Source organism: Vulpes lagopus, chromosome 3 (assembly GCF_018345385.1).
Source record: "Vulpes lagopus strain Blue_001 chromosome 3, ASM1834538v1, whole genome shotgun sequence".
In the NCBI taxonomy this organism is placed as follows: domain Eukaryota; kingdom Metazoa; phylum Chordata; class Mammalia; order Carnivora; family Canidae; genus Vulpes; species Vulpes lagopus.
This window is the reverse complement of record NC_054826.1, coordinates 131,735,837-131,755,014: the sequence shown is the minus strand read 5'-3', so window position 1 is coordinate 131,755,014 and position 19,178 is coordinate 131,735,837. Positions and strand designations below refer to the sequence as shown.

The following is a 19,178-nucleotide window of genomic DNA, read 5'->3' as shown; positions in this document are numbered from 1 at the left end:
GGGCGGGGCGCCGAGGGGCGGCGGGCGGCGGCCGGGTTGTCCTGTTGGGAGCTGCTGAGCCGCCCGCTGGCAAGCCTTACGAGGAGGCCGAATGTTCACGAGCGCGAAGCACGTTTTAGTGTTGATTTGTTTTGTGATCCGAATGTGTGACCTGTGCAGTCATTACTTAAGCAGGGTATAGTGAGGGACTCCGGTGGTCTTACATGGGGCGGGGGGGGGGGGGGGGGGACTACACATTGTGCTGTAGTCTGGAAATAATAAATTTTGTTTTGTTTTTGGCCTTGCAATTTCAGGAAACTCTCCAAGGAGGAACTGCTAAGTCATACACACCAGGAGGAAATGAGAAGCGTGCGCAAGAGTGGCGGCAAATGTAAAAGTCTGTCAGAATTCGGTGTATACTGTCGTGCGCTGGCGTGTACATGTGTCTCGTTAGGGTCTTTAAGTCAAAATACAGAGGACGTGAAGTTCACCGCCGTAACCGTGTGCATGGGTCGTCCAGGGCATGCGTGTGGCCCCAGCCGTCCCCGCAGCTCCTTCCCCCGGCGACACTGAGCCACCAGCCCGTTTAAACGCCTGTTCAGCACCCGCCTCCCCTCTTCCCTGGTTCTGTTTCGTGTCTCACGAATTCGACAAAACTAGGAACCTAAGGAGACTCATAAGGTACTTGTCTTTATGTGGCTGGCTGATTTTACTTAGCATGACGTTGGTACTGCGGCTCGCCCATACTGTGGCATAGAAATTCCCTTTCTATAGGCTAAATAATATTTCAGGGCAGCCCGGGGCAGGGGGGGAGGGGGGGGCTCAGTGGTTTAACCCCGCCTGCAGCCCAGGGCCTGATCCTGGGGCGTCGGGCTCCCTGCGTGGGGCCTGCTTCTTCCTCTATGTCTCTGCCTCTCTCTCTCTCTCTGTCTCTCAAATAAATAAATAAAATCTTTAAAATCAATCAATCTTCATTGTACTGCATACCGCGGTTTATCCATTGATGTGTTGGCAGACTTCTTGGCTGCTCACACCTTGTGGCTCTTGTGAGTGATGCTGCCGTGAACCTGAATGTGCGGATCTCTTCAATCCCTGCACCTGAATGTGCAGATCTCTTCAATCCCTGCGTGCAGGTTTTTGGGGTATATATCCAGAAGTGGGATTGACAGGTCATATGGTACTTCTATTTTTAATTTTTTGAAAACCACTATGCTGTGTCTACAGTGGCTGAAACTTTTGTTATAGAATTGGCAACGTTTATTGAAGCCATAGCATGTACAGGATTCTCAAATGGAAACAATATAAAACCTGCCATAAAAGTTAGTAAAAGATGCAAGGTAGACCACCTGTTAATACTGGTACAATGGCAATAACAGCTTTACAAGTATTTGTAGGATTTCTATAGCATCTTTTTTATCCTGTAGCATTTTTATGAACTATTATTCCATAAGAACCATCAAATCATCACATCATTTAAATTGAGACAGTACAATGTGGTTTATTAATATTTCAAACGCTGTAAGTGCCTCATAAAATGTTGTTACAAATACTTAAATGTTCTATTCTCAGTGATCATTCTCTTTGTTCTTATATAAATGTAGCTCCTGGGTTTTTAAAAACTAGAATCAGACATATTTCTTCATTATCTGTTTAATTTTCATTCATAAATGTGTTGTGAACATAAATATGGGTCTCATAAAGACAAAACATCGTCCCCAGGCCTGTTTTCCGGTCGGGTGACTTCCCACAACCCTATTTGGCCTCTCGAACAGTATTTATCTGTGGAAAAACAGGTATTTCTGGGAAGTTTCTAAAATATCTTTTTTAGCCTATGCTAACCAGGGGATATTTCAAGGATATCATAGAAGTAGCTGCTTCCTGTCAGGCTAGAAGTTCAGTGAGGACCTAAAACTCCTTGGTTCCCATCCATGAGGCTCTGCCATCCTTCCTGGAACTGCAGGGGAGGTCATCAGCATCAAAGCGAATCCTGCACCTTCAGTCACATGCACCCTAATGACAGTCCCCCTTCCACGTCAGTGATGGCGATCCTGGCTGAAGCTATAGGAGGGCCCACTGCTACATACATAGATCTGATTGACTGGGGACGCCCAAAAATACTTTGCAATTTTGCAAAGATCTAAGAGAGTTGCCAAATAAAATACAGAATGCCTAGTTAAATAAATTTTGATTTCAGATAAATACTGAATGTTTTTTTAGCATGACTATGTCCCATGCAATATTTGGGAGATACTTTGGGACAGAATAAAAAAAACCATTCATTGTTTGATGGGACATAGCTATACTTAAAAGTTATTTGTTATTTATCTGAAATACAAATTTGATTGAGGGTCATGCTAAACCTGGCCCCCCTGGACTGGCCGGGAAAAACAAAAATCCAAAGAGGAGTGTATTATTGCTGTTATTGAATCCACAGGCTGTTGAGGACAGGGAATTAGGTCTCACGGTGAATCGGCTATGGACTTCAGAGAATCCTTTGCGGCATTGTGGAAAATACAGGGTTCATGTGAAGTCCTCATGAAATATATTTAGCTGCATGAAAAAAATATTTATTTTGAGAGCGAGCAAATGAGTGTGGAGAGGGGCAGAGAGAGAGAATCTTTTAAGCAGACTCCCCACTGAGCATGGAGTCTGATGCGGAACTGAACCCCACAGTCCATGGGATCATGACCTGAGCTGAAACCAAGAGTCAGACACTTAACCAACTGAGCCACCCCCATGTCCCACCAGTTTATTAATGTCCTAGCTGCACCTATTGAGTACAAATTAGCTACCTAGTTAAATTTGAACAACCTCTCCAACCTAAGTTGGGTAATTCCAGGATAGACACCACTTTGGGGATTGCATTTTCCCATATATTCTCTTTTTGATCATGCAAACTAAAAAAATATCCAAATACTTAATACCACAGTATGAATGGGCTCCAAACATACTTTAATTCTTCAAATGGAATTATATATTAGGGGCAGCCCCGATGGCCCAGCGGTTTGGCGCTGCCTTCAGCCTGGGGTGTGATCCTGGATACCCGGGATCGAGTCCCACATCGGGCTCCCTGCGTGGAGCCTGCTTCTCCCTCTGCCTCTGTGTGTGTGTGTGTGTGTGTGTGTGTGTGTGTGTGTCTGTCATGAAGAAATACATAAAATCTTAAAAAAAAAGAATTATATATTAGGATAATTATAAAGGCCTACTACATTAAAAAAAAAGTTGGGGTGATTTTATCTATCTTACAGACCATCACATGCAGTCAGGATAGGGTAGGTGTCAGTTTTGTTCAACAAATCTGCTTGTAGAAAGTGGCAGGGTTTGAGTTGGGCTTCTGGGGTGAGCATACTGAAATTTCTCCTCCAGGCCCAGGTCATTACTGGAGTCAGCCTAGCTCCTGTTTCCAAATTTTCTTTATCGGAAAGTGAGGTTCCACCTGTGCTCCTCTCTATAGTGACTTTTCTACGTAGTTTCTGCAGATCTATCTGGCTTTTTACCAGGAGTAATTAAGACATTTGTAAGTTGAGTTGGTAACACTTTGGAATTGGGTTTTAGGATAACACACTGCAGGTCAGAGACAGTTAACGAGTGGATGCTATGCTTTTGGTGATGGTACAAATTTCTTCAAAACCGTGTGTTCTGGGACCCCTGGGTGGCTCAGCGGTTGAGCGTCTGCCTTTGGCTCAGGGTGTTATCCTGGAGTCCTGGGATCGAGTCCCACATCAGGCTCCCTGCATGGAGCCTGCTTCTCCCTGTCTGTGTCTCTGCCTCTCTCTGCCTCTCTCTGTCTCTCATGAATAAATAAAATCTTTAAAAAAAAAAAACAAACCGTGTATTCTTTTAGTTAGATCTTTAACTTGTCTGCATGGGTCCGTCTTTTTTTTTTTTTTAATTTTTATTTATTTATGATAGTCACACAGAGAGAGAGAGAGAGGCAGAGACACAGGCAGAGGGAGAAGCAGGCTCCATGCACCGGGAGCCTGATGTGGGATTCGATCCCGGGTCTCCAGGATCGCGCCCTGGGCCAAAGACAAGCGCCAAACCACTGCGCCACCCAGGGATCCCAAGGGTCCGTCTTTTTTTAATGATCCAGCCTGAAATGCTTTAGTACAATCAGGATTTCTGGGCAGCGAAGATGCTATAGGTGATGGAGGTACAGGCAGAGGCGGAGGGGGGGGCGGTAGGTGGAGGCAGTAATGGCTGAGGAGGAAGGTGAGTGGCTGGCTGTGGGAGGATGGGAGATGGTTTAGAACACAGGCAGGCACATTTGGAAGTTTCCCACTTATGTGACACATTTGGCCACAACTTGGACAGCATGAGTTTTCTGAGATGGTTTTCAATGCCTCCTGGAGTTTGCATAATTCACTTTCCAAAATGCAAAACTGTTTTAGACTGTGAAGTTCTTGGCGGCAATAATGGGATGGAAAGGTGATGTCTTTCAATATGCCTAAACTCTGGGCCGTGCAGTTCTGGCATCAGCTGTGTATAGATCATACTTTATTTGTCTTAAGTTTTTTTGTATCTTTGATATTGGGAAATTTGAAGTTCTGGTTTGATCTTAGCCAGCTTCTGGTAAGGAGTGTTATCTGTTGAAGGAATAGCTACTCTTTTTAGTGAGGGTGATGGAGGGGGAGGGGTAACTAGATTGAAGTGAGAGGCTTATTTTTTTTAATAATCTTTTCACTTTGGCTTTCAGCTTTTTTGTTTGAACTTGGGCATTATCGAAGTCTAAGAGCCTGGGGAGGGGATCCCTGGGTGGCACAGCGGTTTGGCGCCTGCCTTTGACCCAGGGCATGATCCTGGAGACCTGGGATCGAGTCCCACATTGGGCTCCCGGTGCATGGAGCCTGCTTCTCCCTCTCCCTGTGTCTCTGCCTCTCTCTCTCTCACTGTGTGCCTATCATAAAAAAAAAAAAAAAAAAAAAAAAAAGAGCCTGGGGATTAGATGGAGTTAGGGTAGCGGCCTCTTTCTTGCCATAGTGGCTACGCCCTTTTATATTGCCACCAATAATACACAAGAGTTTCAATTTCTCCACATCCTTGCCAATACATATTATCTTGTGTCTTTGATAACGGCCACCCTAGTGGGTGTGAGGTGGTATCTCACTGTGGTTTTTATTTTCATTTCCCGATTAGTAGTGTTAAGCATCTTTTCATGTGCTTATTGGTCATTTGTCTATCTTCTTTGAAGAATTTTTTTTAGACTTTATATATTTGAGAGAGACAGAGAGAGAATGAGGAGAGAGAGAGAGAGAATCTGAAGCAGACTGTACTGAACACAGAGCCCAATGCGGGGCTCGATCCCATAACGCAAGATCATGACCTGAGCCAAAACCGAGAGTTGGACGCTTAACTGACTGAGCCACCCAGGCGTCCTGGAGAAATGTTTCAAATACTTTGCCCATCTTTTAATTGGGTTGGTCTTTGGGTTGTTTTTGAGCTGTAATTCTTATATATTCTGGATATTAATCCTTTATCAGATATATGATTTGAAAATACTTTCTCCCATTTTGTGGGTTGCATTTTCTGTGTATTATATCCTTTGGCTTATTACAACTAAAAATATTTAAAAATACAGGCACGTGGGGGGCTCAGTGGTTGAGCATCTGCCTTTTGCTCAGGTCATGATCCCGGGGTTCTGGGATTGAGTCCCACATCAGGCTCCCCGCAGTGAGCTTGCTTCTCCCTCTGCCTATGTCTCTGCCTCTCTGTCTCTGATGAATAAATAAAATCTTAAAATTTGTTAAAAAATAAATTTTCAATCAGACCTCTGACACTTCTGTGGAAAGAAGCTAAGAATTTCTGCAACTCCTTATCCCTACTCTCCTTCTCCATACTCCCACTGAGAAGGGTTCAAAGAACATAGATACTTCAGTTCTCTTACCTTTTCATATGAACCTCCAAGAATCTATTAACCTCCATGGAGAAGACAGTATGGAGGCATGGGAAAAAATAACATATGTAACCAGATATGTATTAAATTATGTAATATAGTGATTATATTTCTAGTGATTATTATCTAATGTACTCCAAAATGAATTCCATACCCCATATACAGGAGGATCTTAAAGTTCTCTCCTTGAAAGTGTAATAATTTTATGAACATTTTTTTTACCATGAAGTTGCGCTGGTCTGTATCAAGAAATGCTTTTTCCTAGTTTTAAACTTAACACTAATGACCTGCTGTAATGTCTAGAATGTATGAAATTGAGCATGAAAGTAAACTGAAGAGACTGTGGCATACATTTAGCAGAATTTCCCTCTGCAAAGGTAGGAAAACTGTGTACCTACTGAATATATACAACTAATGGGATTTCTTTTTTTTTCTTTTTTTTTTTAATTTTTATTTATTTATGATAGTCACAGAGAGAGAGAGAGAGAGGCAGAGGCAGAGGGAGAAGCAGGCTCCATGCACCGGGAGCCCGATGTGGGATTCGATCCCGGGTCTCCAGGATCGCGCCCTGGGCCAAAGGCAGGCGCCAAACCGCTGCGCCACCCAGGGATCCCTCTTTTTTTTTTCTAAAGCACTCAGTTCAACATATTTTTTTTTTTAAAGAATTTTATTTTATTTTATTTATGATAGTCACAGAGAGAGAGAGAGAGAGGCAGAGACACAGGCAGAGGGAGGAGAAGCAGGCTCCATGCACCGGGAGCCCGACATGGGATTCGATCCCGGGTCTCCAGGATCGCGCCCTGGGCCAAAGGCAGGCGCCAAACCGCTGCGCCACCCAGGGATCCCAGTTCAACATATTTTTAATCTAACTTACAATTTATATATTTTGCTGGGCTTTTTATTAATCAACTTTCACAATATATCCAGAATGGAAAGTCCCCCAGGTCCTGAATAAAAGAGACAAGAGACACACAAAAGTTAAGCAGTTGCCCAAGTAAGTTAGTAGAACAACTTTATTTTAGTAATCTCCACACCCAACATGGGGCTCGAGCTTACAACCCTGAGCTCAAGAGTCACACACTCCACCAACTGAGCCAGCAAGGTGCCCCAGTTGAACTTTAGAAAGAAATTTAAGAAATTAATTGTGGGATTCCCCCCCTGGACCACACCACCTGCAAGTAAACTGGAACAAAAAACATTCTAAATTGAAAGTCACAGACACTGAGGAACAGGAATACTTTCAGGTGTCAAGAGGTCTTTATTGAAATAATAGCACAGTTACACTTCTAATACCCTTTCCACTTGTATACAATAGATTAAAAATGCTTGCTACACACAGTGCACAGACAGTTCAATAATTAGAACCAACTCAACTGCATTTAAAATAAATAGCCTATTTAATAATTTAAAGTAAAATTACTGTACAATATGAAAATAAAGATACATAAATGTTAGATCTACAATGCCATAGGAATAAAATCATTATTCTGCATTACACAAAACAGTGCAAGGAACAAATTCAAATAAGCTTTTGGAGTGCAAAGTTTAAATTTTTCCATTTTAAATTATCATGCAGACATAGCATTTCAAACCATGCTATAGTCTATGGCAACGTTTTTAATTTTTAAGAGGATAAATGCCAGCCAGTAAATTTACTGTACCATCAAATGTTGCATCACATAACGCTGCTGCTCTGCTTCTACAGTACAGTTTAGAAGGGAGGTATCTTGTTGCATTCAAAACATTGAAATTAACAAGTTTCTGAAGCAAACATATTTATTTACCTTTTAAGCCTGAAGCAAAATAATGTGACAAAATAGTAATTCTATCCCTGGGTTTAAGAAAAAAAGAAAACGCCAATACCACGTAATGAACTAAGAAGCAGTTTTCCATCCATCTTTAAATTCCATAATAATCCTTAGTGAAAATAACCATGTAATTTTTGAGAGACATAGAAAATTCTGACCTCTAGCTGACAAGTGGTATAATATCATGGGACTGTGAGAAAAGTAATTTCTGAACACCTATGTTTAATCCGTGTAGAACTTGGTTGCATTACATGTAATAATATGCTTAAAGTATAGTTCAATTTCAGTGTGTATATAAAACTGTTATTTAGGCAAAGACCAAGGAATGCATTTAATACTAAACCGTAAACACATCGTCCACCTTGACTTAGAGTGCACACTGACAACGTAAGAGCTCTTCTGCAGACTTTGGCAACAAGACTACATACAGCAGGTCACAGCAGCACGAGCTCACATGGAAGACTGAAACCACTGCAGAATAACACCACCCAACAGTTCCTATCAAAGGGATACACGTTAAGAAGGGGCCTCCTCGTGCTAAGCCACTTTTCCGATCAGCTATGTTCTTCAAAATTGTTAATTTTCACAACTCAGTAGTCTTAAGTCTCTGTGCTTTCACTGCATAGATTGACACAGGGTATACTCTATCCATTGTAAGTCCAGAGGGTTACAGTTCTGTCTGCAGAGGATGACAGGAAGGAAAGATCCTGGGTGTGCCACCTGCACTGAATCACTTTGTCCTTGTGCTCCCCCACCACCATGATAGGAAGTTGTTTCGTGAGATCTCCTAAATTAAAAAGAGAGACATTGATTTACAATACAAAATAAGCATATGCATAGATTTCAGACTTCCTGGTACCTGAAGGCATTACAGTATACCAAGTCCTAAACTACATTAATACATTTAAAGGTTTAAACAGGGAAAAATTATTAAATACCTAATTATGTCAGTAGTATTCAGTAAAATATACACAGCAACACTGACATAACTGCCACTGTCTCCTTGCAACTCTCTTAGCTTGACTTCTCAATGACTTTGGTGCCCCTGCACCCTGGTCTCCTTTGCTGGATTTCCCGTTTCCTTTACACCCACTTCCTATGAAATTGCATCTAGTACCATGGTATCATGGCCATTTGTATACTTATGACTCACACATTTCACCCCTAACCTTGACTTCTCACCTGAGCTCCAGACCACTGTCCAAATAGCTATTCGACATCTCACTTGACTGCCTGATAGTCATCCTAATTTGTTTAAACCAAACTCTTGACTTGCTTGCCCAAACCTGCTCCTCTTCTTCCTCCTATGTATCTTAATTAATGACACCATCTGGTTCCTCATGCCAAAAACCTAGGAGTCAGCACTCCCCTCACTCCCTAAATTTAAACTAAACATATAAAAATATATCCCAAGTTCAGTCACTTCTTATCACCCCACATCTACCACTCTAATCCAAGCTACCATCATTCCTCACCTGAACTGTTCCAATAGCCTCCTCACTGATATTTACACTCATAATCCATTCTCCCTACATAACTCGAAATTATCTTTTAAACAGATACCAATAGGTATCAGATTACTCCCTATTTTGAATATTCCAAAGGATTCCCATTATGCTTTTTATAAATGTCTACAAAACCCTGCCGCTAGTTTCTTCTGTCTTTCCCTTCCTTAGTTCTCTAAGTCCCAGCCACATTAGCTTCTTGCAGTGTCATGACCATGCTGAATTCACTCCTGCCTCAGCACCTTTCCACTCGCTATGGTCTCCTCCTGGGGTCCTAACCTACCTTGTGCCTTCTCATCACTCAAGTCTCTGCACAAATGGCACTTCCCTAGAGAGACCATCTCAAGCCTGCCTAAAATAGCCTTCCCCACCCACACAGTCACTCTCTCACACCTTGCTGATTTTTTAATAGCATTTACCAATACTTGAAGTTACACCATTTATTGGTTTACTTTTTATTTACCTCCACAATGTAAGCTCAATCAAGGAGGAAGTTACCTGTCTTATTCATCTCTCTGTCACTAGTTGATACAAAATAAATATTTGCTTACTAACTTATTAAAAATAAAACTAGATGAAGAAATAATTATACAGATTATACACTAAGTTTTTAAAAGTAGAAGCAAATAGTACATAATGCATATTTTAACATCTATCATCATTAAACTCAAAATGATTCAGTGTATTAAATGTTGATTCTTTCAAATATTTTAGAAATACTTAACAAAATAACCTATTCACTTGATTTAACTATTTGCTATAATTCACATCAATACGGTACTAGTAATTTGTTCAGTAAATACTATAAAACTAAAATTTGAAAATGTTATAAAGTTGATTACACCAGATTAACAACAACAAAAAGATCCAAATAGCCATAAAAATCCTAGAAGAGAGCACAGGCAGTAATTTCTCTGACATTAGCAGTAGCAACATTTTTCTAGATATGTCTTCTAAGGCAAAGCAAACGAAAACAAAAACAAACTATTGGGAACTACAACAAAATAAAAAGCTTCTGCACAGAAAGAGAAACAAACAAAAAAAAACACAACCTATGGAATGGGAGATGATATTTGCAAATGACATATGTGATAAAGGGTCAGAATCCAAAATACCTAAGTTATACAACTGAACACTAAAAAAACAACCCTATTAAAAGTGGGCAGATGACATGAACTGACATGCCTCCAAAGAAGACATTCAGACAGCCAACAAACACATGAAAAGATGCTCAACATCACCTGGCATCAGGGAAATACAAATCAAAACCTTAATGAGATATTACCTCATACCTGTCAGAATGGTAAATTAAAAACACAAGAAACAACAAGTGTTGGTGAGGATTTGGAGAAAAAAGAAAGGAACCATCGTGCACTGTTAGTGGGAACACAAACTGGTACAGCCACTGTGGAAAACAGTATGGAGGTTCCCCAAAAAATTAAAAATAAAACTACCATGTGATCCAGTAATTCCATTATCGGGTATTTACCCAAAGAATACAAAAACAATAATTCAAAAATATATATATGCACCCTTATTTTTATTGTAGCATTATTTACAATAGCCATGATATGGAAGCAACCCAAATACCAATCAACAGATGAATAGATACATAAGATGTGGTATAGACACACTTACACAACGGAATATTACTCAGCCAGGAAAAAGAATGAAATCTTGCCATTTGCAACAACATGGATGGAGGGTATAATGCTAAGTGAAATCAGTCAGGGAAATACAAATACCATATGATTTCACTTATTGTGGAATTTAAGAAATAAAACAAAGAAAAAAAGAGAAATGAAAAACCAGACTCTTAGTTGTAGAGAACAAACTGATGGTTACCAGAGGGAAGATAGGTGGGGGGATGGGTGAAATAGATGAAGGAGATTAAGAGTACAACTATCTTGAAGAGCACCAGTTAATGTACAGAATTTTTGAATCATTATACTGTATACCTCAAACTAATACAACACTGTACGTTAATTATACTGAAATTTCAAAAATAAAGTTTTAAAAAAGTTGTATGTAGGTTTAAAAAAGAGAGAGAGAGATCTGAAATAGGAGAGACTACAAACATGGAAAGAGGTCAATCTCCCTCACCTTGTAGGTCTGTCACCTTTATTTTCATATCATAGGATCCTGTCAGCAGGTAGTGAGCTCCAGGAGAGAATCGAACAGAGCGAACATCACTGGAATGAGGGTGATAACTTTGTACCATTCTTCCTCCTCTTATGTCATATAACATGCAGCTAGAATCTTCTTGTCCTGTGGCTAAGAGACGGCCACTGGGATCGACAGCTACAGAGGCCACTGCACTACCTGTATAGAAGAAAGAATACAAGTTTCATATGGAAAAATCAATATAGCTATGATTATGAACATAATCAACAGCTAATTTTGTTCATTATGTTCACTGAACCATACAGGAAAAAATTAATGTACCCTATCAAAACTGTTAAGGAAAAGTCCAACTTAGCATTCAACCAATAACAATTGCATCCTTTTTTAGAGACAAAGTATGAAGCAAAATCCTGTGAGAAATGAGAAAGTCCGTTTTTTGGTCACTTGAGGAACTCTCTGGAACACCGTTACTTATAGTACAATAGTGCAACAGATGAGCTACTTTTCCTAAGGCAGTGCTATCACTGCTGGGTAAGTATCCAGAATACTCCCATAACCAGCTTAAAGTCTAGTTAGGGGAACAAGAAATTAAAATAATAAAATACGTTTTAGGACACAGTGTAGGAAATGTATTTAGGCAACACACCAATAACAGCCAGTAGAAATCAGATGAAAATAAATGCCGAGTCCACATGCTGCAGCCCTAAATCTAGACCGTACATTTTCAAATGAGCGCAATAATGCCCCCCACCCAGGGAATGCAAAATGGTTCCCAGGAGATTAAAAAAAAAAACTTAAATATTAACAATAGTTTGTAGCCCTCCAAAGATGAACTACTCCACCCAACAAAATCTATTCCTAGTATTTAATTTCTCTGGTTAGGAAAAAATTTAATTTTGCTTTTCTCTTTGCGTGGGGGTAGGATGTTTGCAATAATGAAAATAAAATTGAAGAGCACTGCTCTGGGCATGGTAAAGAGTCTGCACTTTTTTTTAAAAAAAGATTTTATTTATTTATTCATGAGAGACAGAGAGGCAGAGACATAGACAGAGGAAGAAGCAGGTTCCATGTAGGGAGCTTGCAGGACTCGATCCCGAGACTCCAGGATCATGCTCCGGGCAGAAGGCAGGTGCTAATAAACTGCTGAGCCACCCAGGTGTTCCTCTTTAAACCATGCTATACATTAACTTTGGCGACAATGCTAACTAAACTTTATCAATGATAATATACTCAAATATAAAAACAGAATTAAACATGTGTGCGGACTCCAGAATCAAGTTTGCTAGAACGAATCATATCTGGTTTGAATCAAAGTATAGAAAAAGATCCATGTAGAAACTAAAAAAAAAAAACAATAGAACAGATCAAACTGGGAGCTAGTTCTTTGAAAAAAATGAGTAAAAGCGATTAACTTCTAGCCAGCTTTATCAAGGAAAAAAAAAGAAAAAAGGAGTCAAATAAATAAAATCACAAAATAACCAACACTACAGAAATGCAAACAATTTTAAGAGAATATTATGAAAGACTATATGCCAACAATTGGACAACCTAGAAGAAATGGACAAATTTCTAGAAATGTAAACTACCAGAAAAGGAACAGGAAAAAATAGAAAATTTGAACAGACCAATAACCAGCAAAGAAAGTGAATCAGTAATCAAAAAACTCCCAACAAACAAAAGTCCAGGACCAGATAACTCCACAGGAGAACTCTATTTATTTACTTAATGAAAGAATGTTAGGTTTTTTTTTTCTTCTTCAAATTGTTATTTAAATTCCAGTTAGTTAACATACAGTGTACATTAGTTTCAACTACAGAATCTAGTGATTCATCACTTACCCATAACACCCTATGCTCATGACAAGTGCCCTCCTTAGTACCAATCACTCCTTTAGCCCATCCCTGCACCCACCTCCCATCTCGTAACCCTAAGTCTGTTCTCTATAGTTAAGAGTCTGTTTCTGGGTTTGCCGCTCTCTCTTGTTTTTTTTTTTTTTTACACCTATATTCATCTATTTTGTTTCTTAAATTTCTTATATGAGTGGATTTATATGGTATTTATTCTTCTCTGACTACTTATTTCACTTAGCATAATATTCTCTAGTTCCATCCACATTGTTGCAAATGGCAAGATTTCATTTTTTTATGGCTGAATAATATGCCATTGTATATATGTACATCTTGTTTATCCATTCAGTCAATGGACATTTGGGTTCTTTCCATATTTTGACTATTGTTGATAGTTCTGCTATAAGCACTGGGGTGCATGTATCCCTTTGAATCCATATTTTTGTATCCTTTGGGTAAATACCTAGCAGTGCAACATTTAAAAAAGAGTTAGGACCTATTCTCAAACTATTCCAAAAAACAGAAAAAGGAAGGGAAAACTTCCAAAAATTCATTCTATGAGGCCAGCATTATCCTGATACTAAAACCAGACAGACACCACTAAAAAAGAGAACTACAGGCCAATATCCCTGATGAACAGAGATGCAAAAGTCCTCAACAAAATACTAGCAAACTGAATCCAATACACCAAAAAAATCATTCACCACAACCAAGTGGGTTTTATTCCTGGGTTGCAAGTGTGGTTCAATTTTCATAAATCCATTTGATGTGATACATTGTATCAATAAGAGAAAGGAGAAGAACCATAATATGATCATTTCAATGGACACAGAAAAAGCATCTGACAAAGTGCAACACCCATTCATGATAAAAACCCTCAACAAAGTAGGTTTAGAAAGAACATACTTCAACATAATAAGGGCCATTTACGAAAAATCTACAGCTAACATCATCCTTAATGGGAAAACTGAGAGGTTTTCCTCTAAGGTCAGGAACAAGGCAAGGATGTTCACTCTTACCACTTACCACTTTTATTCAACATAGTACTGGAAGTCCTATCCATAGCAGTCAGACAACAGAAAGAAATAAAAGACATCCAAATCATTAAGGAAGACATAAAACTTTCACTATTTGCAGATGATTATATATATATATCTACCTATATATAGGTATCTATCTATATACCTATATAGATACCTATATATCTATATACCTATATAGATACCTATCTATCTATATAAAAGATATAGATTTTTTTTTTAAAAAACTCCAAAAACCTGCTAGAACTAATAAACAGATTTATTTAAGTCACAGGATACAAAGTCAATGTACAGAAATCTGTTGCATTTCTATACACCAATGATGAAGCAGCAGAAAGAGAAATTAAACCTACCAAAGAGGTGAAAGATCTGTGCTCTGAAAACTAAAAACACTGATAAAAGAAACTGAAGAGGACACAAAGAAATGGAAAGACATTCCATGCTTAAGGATTGGAAGGACAAATATTGTTTGTTTGTTTGTTTTTAAAGATTTATTTATTCATTCAGAGAGAGCGAAGAGAGAGGCAGAGACACAGGCAGAGGGAGAAGCAGGCTCCATGCAGGAAGCCCGATGTGGGACTCGATCCTGGGTCTCCAGGATCACACCCCAGGCTGCAGGCGGCGCTAAACGGCTGTGCCACCGGGGATGCCGGAAGGACAAATATTGTTAAAAATGTTAAAGTGTCTGCACCACCCAAAGCAATCTACACTTTAATGTAATCACTATCAAAATACCAACAGCACTTTTCACAGAACTTAAAAAAATTTTCTAATATTTGTATGAAATCACAAAAGACCCCAAACTGCCAGAGCAACCTTGAAAAAGGAAAGCAAAGCTGGAGGTATCACAATTCTGGGCTTCAGGTTATGTAACAAAGCTGTAGTCAGCAAACAGTATGGTACTGGCACAAAAACAAGCACACAGATAACAGAACAGAATAGAACCCACAACTACAAGGTCAATTAATCTTTGACAAAACAGGAAAGAATATCCAATGGGAAAAAGACAGTATATCCTCAACAAATGGTGTTGGGAAAACTGGACAGCAACAGGCAAAAGAATGAAATTGGACCAGTTTCTTATGCCATACAGAAAAATAAATTGAAAATGGATTAAAGATGGGCAGCCCCGGTGGCGCAGCAGTTTAGCGCCGCCTGCAGCCCAGGGTGTGATGTGGAGACCCTGGATTGAGTCCGACTTCGGGTTCTTTGCATGGAGCCTGCTTCTCCCTTTGCCTGTGTCTCTGCCTCTCTCTCTCTCTGCATCGCTATGAATAAATAAATAAAATCTTTAAAAAAAAAAAGAAAATGGATTAAAGACCTAAATGTGAGACCATAAAAATCCTAGAAGAGAACACAGGCAGTAACTTCTTTGACATTGGCCAAAGCAACTTTTTTCTAGACAGGTCTCCTGAAGCAAGGGAAACCGAAGTAAAAATAAACTACTGAGACTTTATCAAAATAAAAAGCATCTGCACAGTGAAGCAAACAATCACAGAACTAAAAGGCAACCCACAGGATAGGAGAAGATATTTGCAAATGACATATCTGATAAAGGATTAGTATCCAAAATATATAAAGTACTTACACAACTCAAAATTAAAAAACCAGATAATCCGATTAAAAATGGACAGAGACATGAATAGACATTTCTCTAAATAAGTCACACAGAGGCTAAAAGATAAATGATAAGATGTTCATCATCACTTACCATCAGAGAAATGTAAATAATGAGATATCACCTCACACCTGTCAGAGTGGCTAAAATCAACAACACAAGAAACAAGTGTTGGCAAGGAGAAGCCTCTTCCACTGTTGGTGAGAATGCAAACTAGTGCAGCCACTCTAGAAAACAGTATGGAGGTTCCTCAAAAAGTTAAAGATAGAACTACCTTACAATGCGGCAATTGCACTACTAGGTGTTTACCCAAAGAATACAAAAACACTAATTCAAAAGGATATATGCATATAAAATATATTTATAGCAGCATTATTTACAATAGCCAAATTACGGAAGTAGCCCATTGGACTTCCAGTTATGGAAGATGTCCACTAATTGATGAATGGATATAAAAAATGTGGGCTGTGTGTACATAAATGTAATGAAATATTATTCAACCATAAGACAGAATGAAATCTTAGCTTTTGCAATGACATGGATGGAGCTAGAGAGTATAATGCTGAGTGAAATAAGTCAGAAAAAGACAAATACCACATGATTTTCACTCATATGTGGAATTTAAGAAACAAAATGAACACAGAGAATAAAAAGAGAGACAAATCAAGAAACACACTCTTAATTAGAGAGAGCAAACTGATGGTTACCAGAGGGGAGGCAGGTAGGGGAGACAGGTTAAATAGGTGACAAGGATTAAGGAATGCACTTGTTATGATGAGCACTGAGTGATGTATGTAAGTGCTGAATCACCCTACTGTACACCTGAAACTAACATAACACTGCATGTTAACTGACTGGAATTAAAATAAAAACTTAAACGAAAATAAAAACCCAGTGCACTGAGTGAGCCTCAAATGAAACACTCAGCAATATTCACTGAGTTAACGCCAGTCCCCAGTAAGCTGTATATTGTGTGGCGCTAATTCAATGGCACCTCTAGTCATAGTTAAAGTTTTATTAAAATAGTAAGTAAAATATTCCTTAAAAAAAAAAAAAAAGGCCATGAAAGTCAAGAGAATAAACAAAGCATCAAAATAAAACAAAACCATCACCAAAAAGCAGGAATAAAAGACAGGTGTTTCACTTGGAAGAGTGCCATAGAATTGCTATTAAAACTACAAAGGAAAAAACAAACAAAAAACTACAAAGGCAGAAAAAGGACCCTAAAATAAAGACAATAGTAGAATACTGCATCACTCTCAGATACCAACATCTGTGCTACAACACAAAAAGCAGTACCCTCAGTTTACACGGAACAATCCAGGTGTATACTGTTAGGTTTAAAATGTGAGGCATGTATTATAACTACCATTTCTGTGTGCATGTGTATGTATATTTCAAGACAACAGATGAGCAGCCCGCATGGCTCAGCGGTTTAGTGCTGCTTTCCGCCCAGGGCACGATCCTGGAGACCCAGGATCGAGTCCCGCATCAGGCTCCCTGCATAGAGCCTGTTTCTCCCTCTGTGTCTCTGCCTCTCTCTCTCTCTCTCTGTCTCTCATGAATAAATAAATAAAATCTTTAAAAAATAATAATAATAAATAAAGACAACAGATTATGATATATACAAACTTCTTGATTATACTAACAAATTTTGTATAGAAGAATAAATAAGAAACTCATCCCTTAGGGAAAGACACCAAAGAATAGGAGTGACTTCAAAGAAATTGACTTTGTTCAATTTCAGTTTCTCTGCTGCATATTTATTTAAAAAAATTTTTTTAAGGTAGGAGGGTTTTTTTTTTAAGATTTTATTTATTTATTCATGAGAGACACAGAGAGGAAGAGAGGCAGAGACAGAAGCAGAGGGAGAAGCAGGGGGAGAAGCAGCCCCCCGCGCCCAAGGAGCCCGATGCGGGACTCAATCCCGAATCCCAGGATCATGCCCTGAGCCAAAGGCAGACACTCAACCACTGAGCCACCCAGGTGTCCCTAAAGGTATAAATTCTAAAACAGCCCTGCCAACGTAATAATTGGGGCATGATACTTAATCTCCCTGGGCCTCAGTTTCCTAAGCTGAATTTTATTTTTACAAAGAAAGTAACAGATGAAAAGTATTTTGAAAGAATTTAAGATAATCAATAAAATACCACACATTTATTTTACTATTTGTTCCTGTTTTGTTTTGTTTTGTTTTTTAACATATGTGTTGCAGGGGAGAGGAAGTAAGTGCATTTTATAAAGTTTCTTTCTCACATAAATTCATTTAAATTCCAGAAAAACCTACCAGTTCCATGGAATGTTGTCCCAACAACACGAACACAGCTTGGTACTCGAAGATCCCAAAATCTAACAGTCTTATCTTGGGAACCAGATGCAATCATCCAGCCACTCCAGGTATAAAGTGCTAAAATATGCCCTATAAAAGATCATATACTCAGTTATTACTGTGGAACAGTGCTCTTCCTAAACACATTCAAAGCTAGGTACTCCTTACATGTGAAGATCTGGTTAATCAAGTATACTAGCTGGTAGAGATTTTCCACATATATCAAATACATCGGCAATTTTCAAAAAACTAAAATTCAGTAAAATGCACAATGTGAAAACCATACTATAACAATCTTTTTTGTGATTCAGTATTTCAGGATATCGTAATTAGTACTGAAAAAAAATATTATCATTTGAAATCATAGCAAATGATGGCAAAGCACTGGATCTGGGGTTAGAACAGTGGCTTTGCAAGAGACAGACTGAGGTTGTATCTCAGTTCTGCCATGTTTAGCTATAAGATACTGGCCAAGCCTTACCTTTTCAAATTTCATTTCATGTGTAAGATACAGATAAAACTTTATGCCTTAAAAGGTTGTAGTGAGGATTAAATTAAGGAATTATGTGTATAAGCAAAGGATTTAGCATACCAGGGAAATGTTATTTATCATTACTATGTTGTACCCAAGTTTGTCCCAATTTAAATTTTTAATTTTTTTTATTTTTTATTTTTTAAAATTTTTTATTTATTTATGATAGTCACAGAGAGAGAGAGAGAGAGAGAGAGAGGCAGAGACACAGGCAGAGGGAGAAGCAGGCTCCATGCACTGGGAGCCTGACATGGGATTTCGATCCCGGGTCTCCAGGATCGCACCCTGGGCCAAAGGCAGGCGCCAAACCGCTGTGCCACCCAGGGATCCCCCAATTTAAATTTTTAAAATAAAAATTTCCTGTCTTGAAGAAGTCCCTTTTTTTTTTTTTTTTACATTTTATTTATTTATTCATGAGAAACACAGAGATAGAGATAGAGAGAGACAGAGAGAGAGAGAGAGAGAGAGTGCACGCACGCAAGAGCAGCAGAGGGAGAAGCAGG

At 38.9% G+C, this 19,178-nt stretch overlaps 1 protein-coding gene, 1 long non-coding RNA gene and 1 pseudogene across 14 annotated transcripts in view; 1 reads left to right on the top strand and 2 right to left on the bottom strand.

Annotated features, from left to right (window-relative positions):
- Positions 1 to 12: 12 nt before the first annotated feature.
- LOC121486454 lies at positions 13 to 18,212 on the top strand. Its single transcript, XR_005986634.1, has 3 exons — positions 13 to 175; positions 294 to 660; positions 18,092 to 18,212. It is a non-coding gene; the product is annotated as an uncharacterized LOC121486454 (long non-coding RNA).
- On the bottom strand, positions 3,259 to 4,698 carry LOC121486451 (annotated as a pseudogene).
- Positions 7,111 to 19,178, bottom strand: part of WDR47 (WD repeat domain 47) — a 67,917-nt gene continuing 55,849 nt past the window's right edge. For all 13 annotated transcript variants that reach the window (XM_041747328.1, XM_041747326.1, XM_041747327.1 and 10 more), the window contains 3 exons: positions 18,102 to 18,233; positions 11,289 to 11,507; positions 7,111 to 8,467 (listed from right to left, as the gene is read on the bottom strand). In XM_041747328.1, coding sequence (XP_041603262.1) covers positions 8,325 to 8,467; positions 11,289 to 11,507; positions 18,102 to 18,233 — 494 coding nt within the window. In that variant the 3' untranslated portion in view covers positions 7,111 to 8,324. The remainder of the gene's footprint in view (positions 8,468 to 11,288; positions 11,508 to 18,101; positions 18,234 to 19,178) is intronic.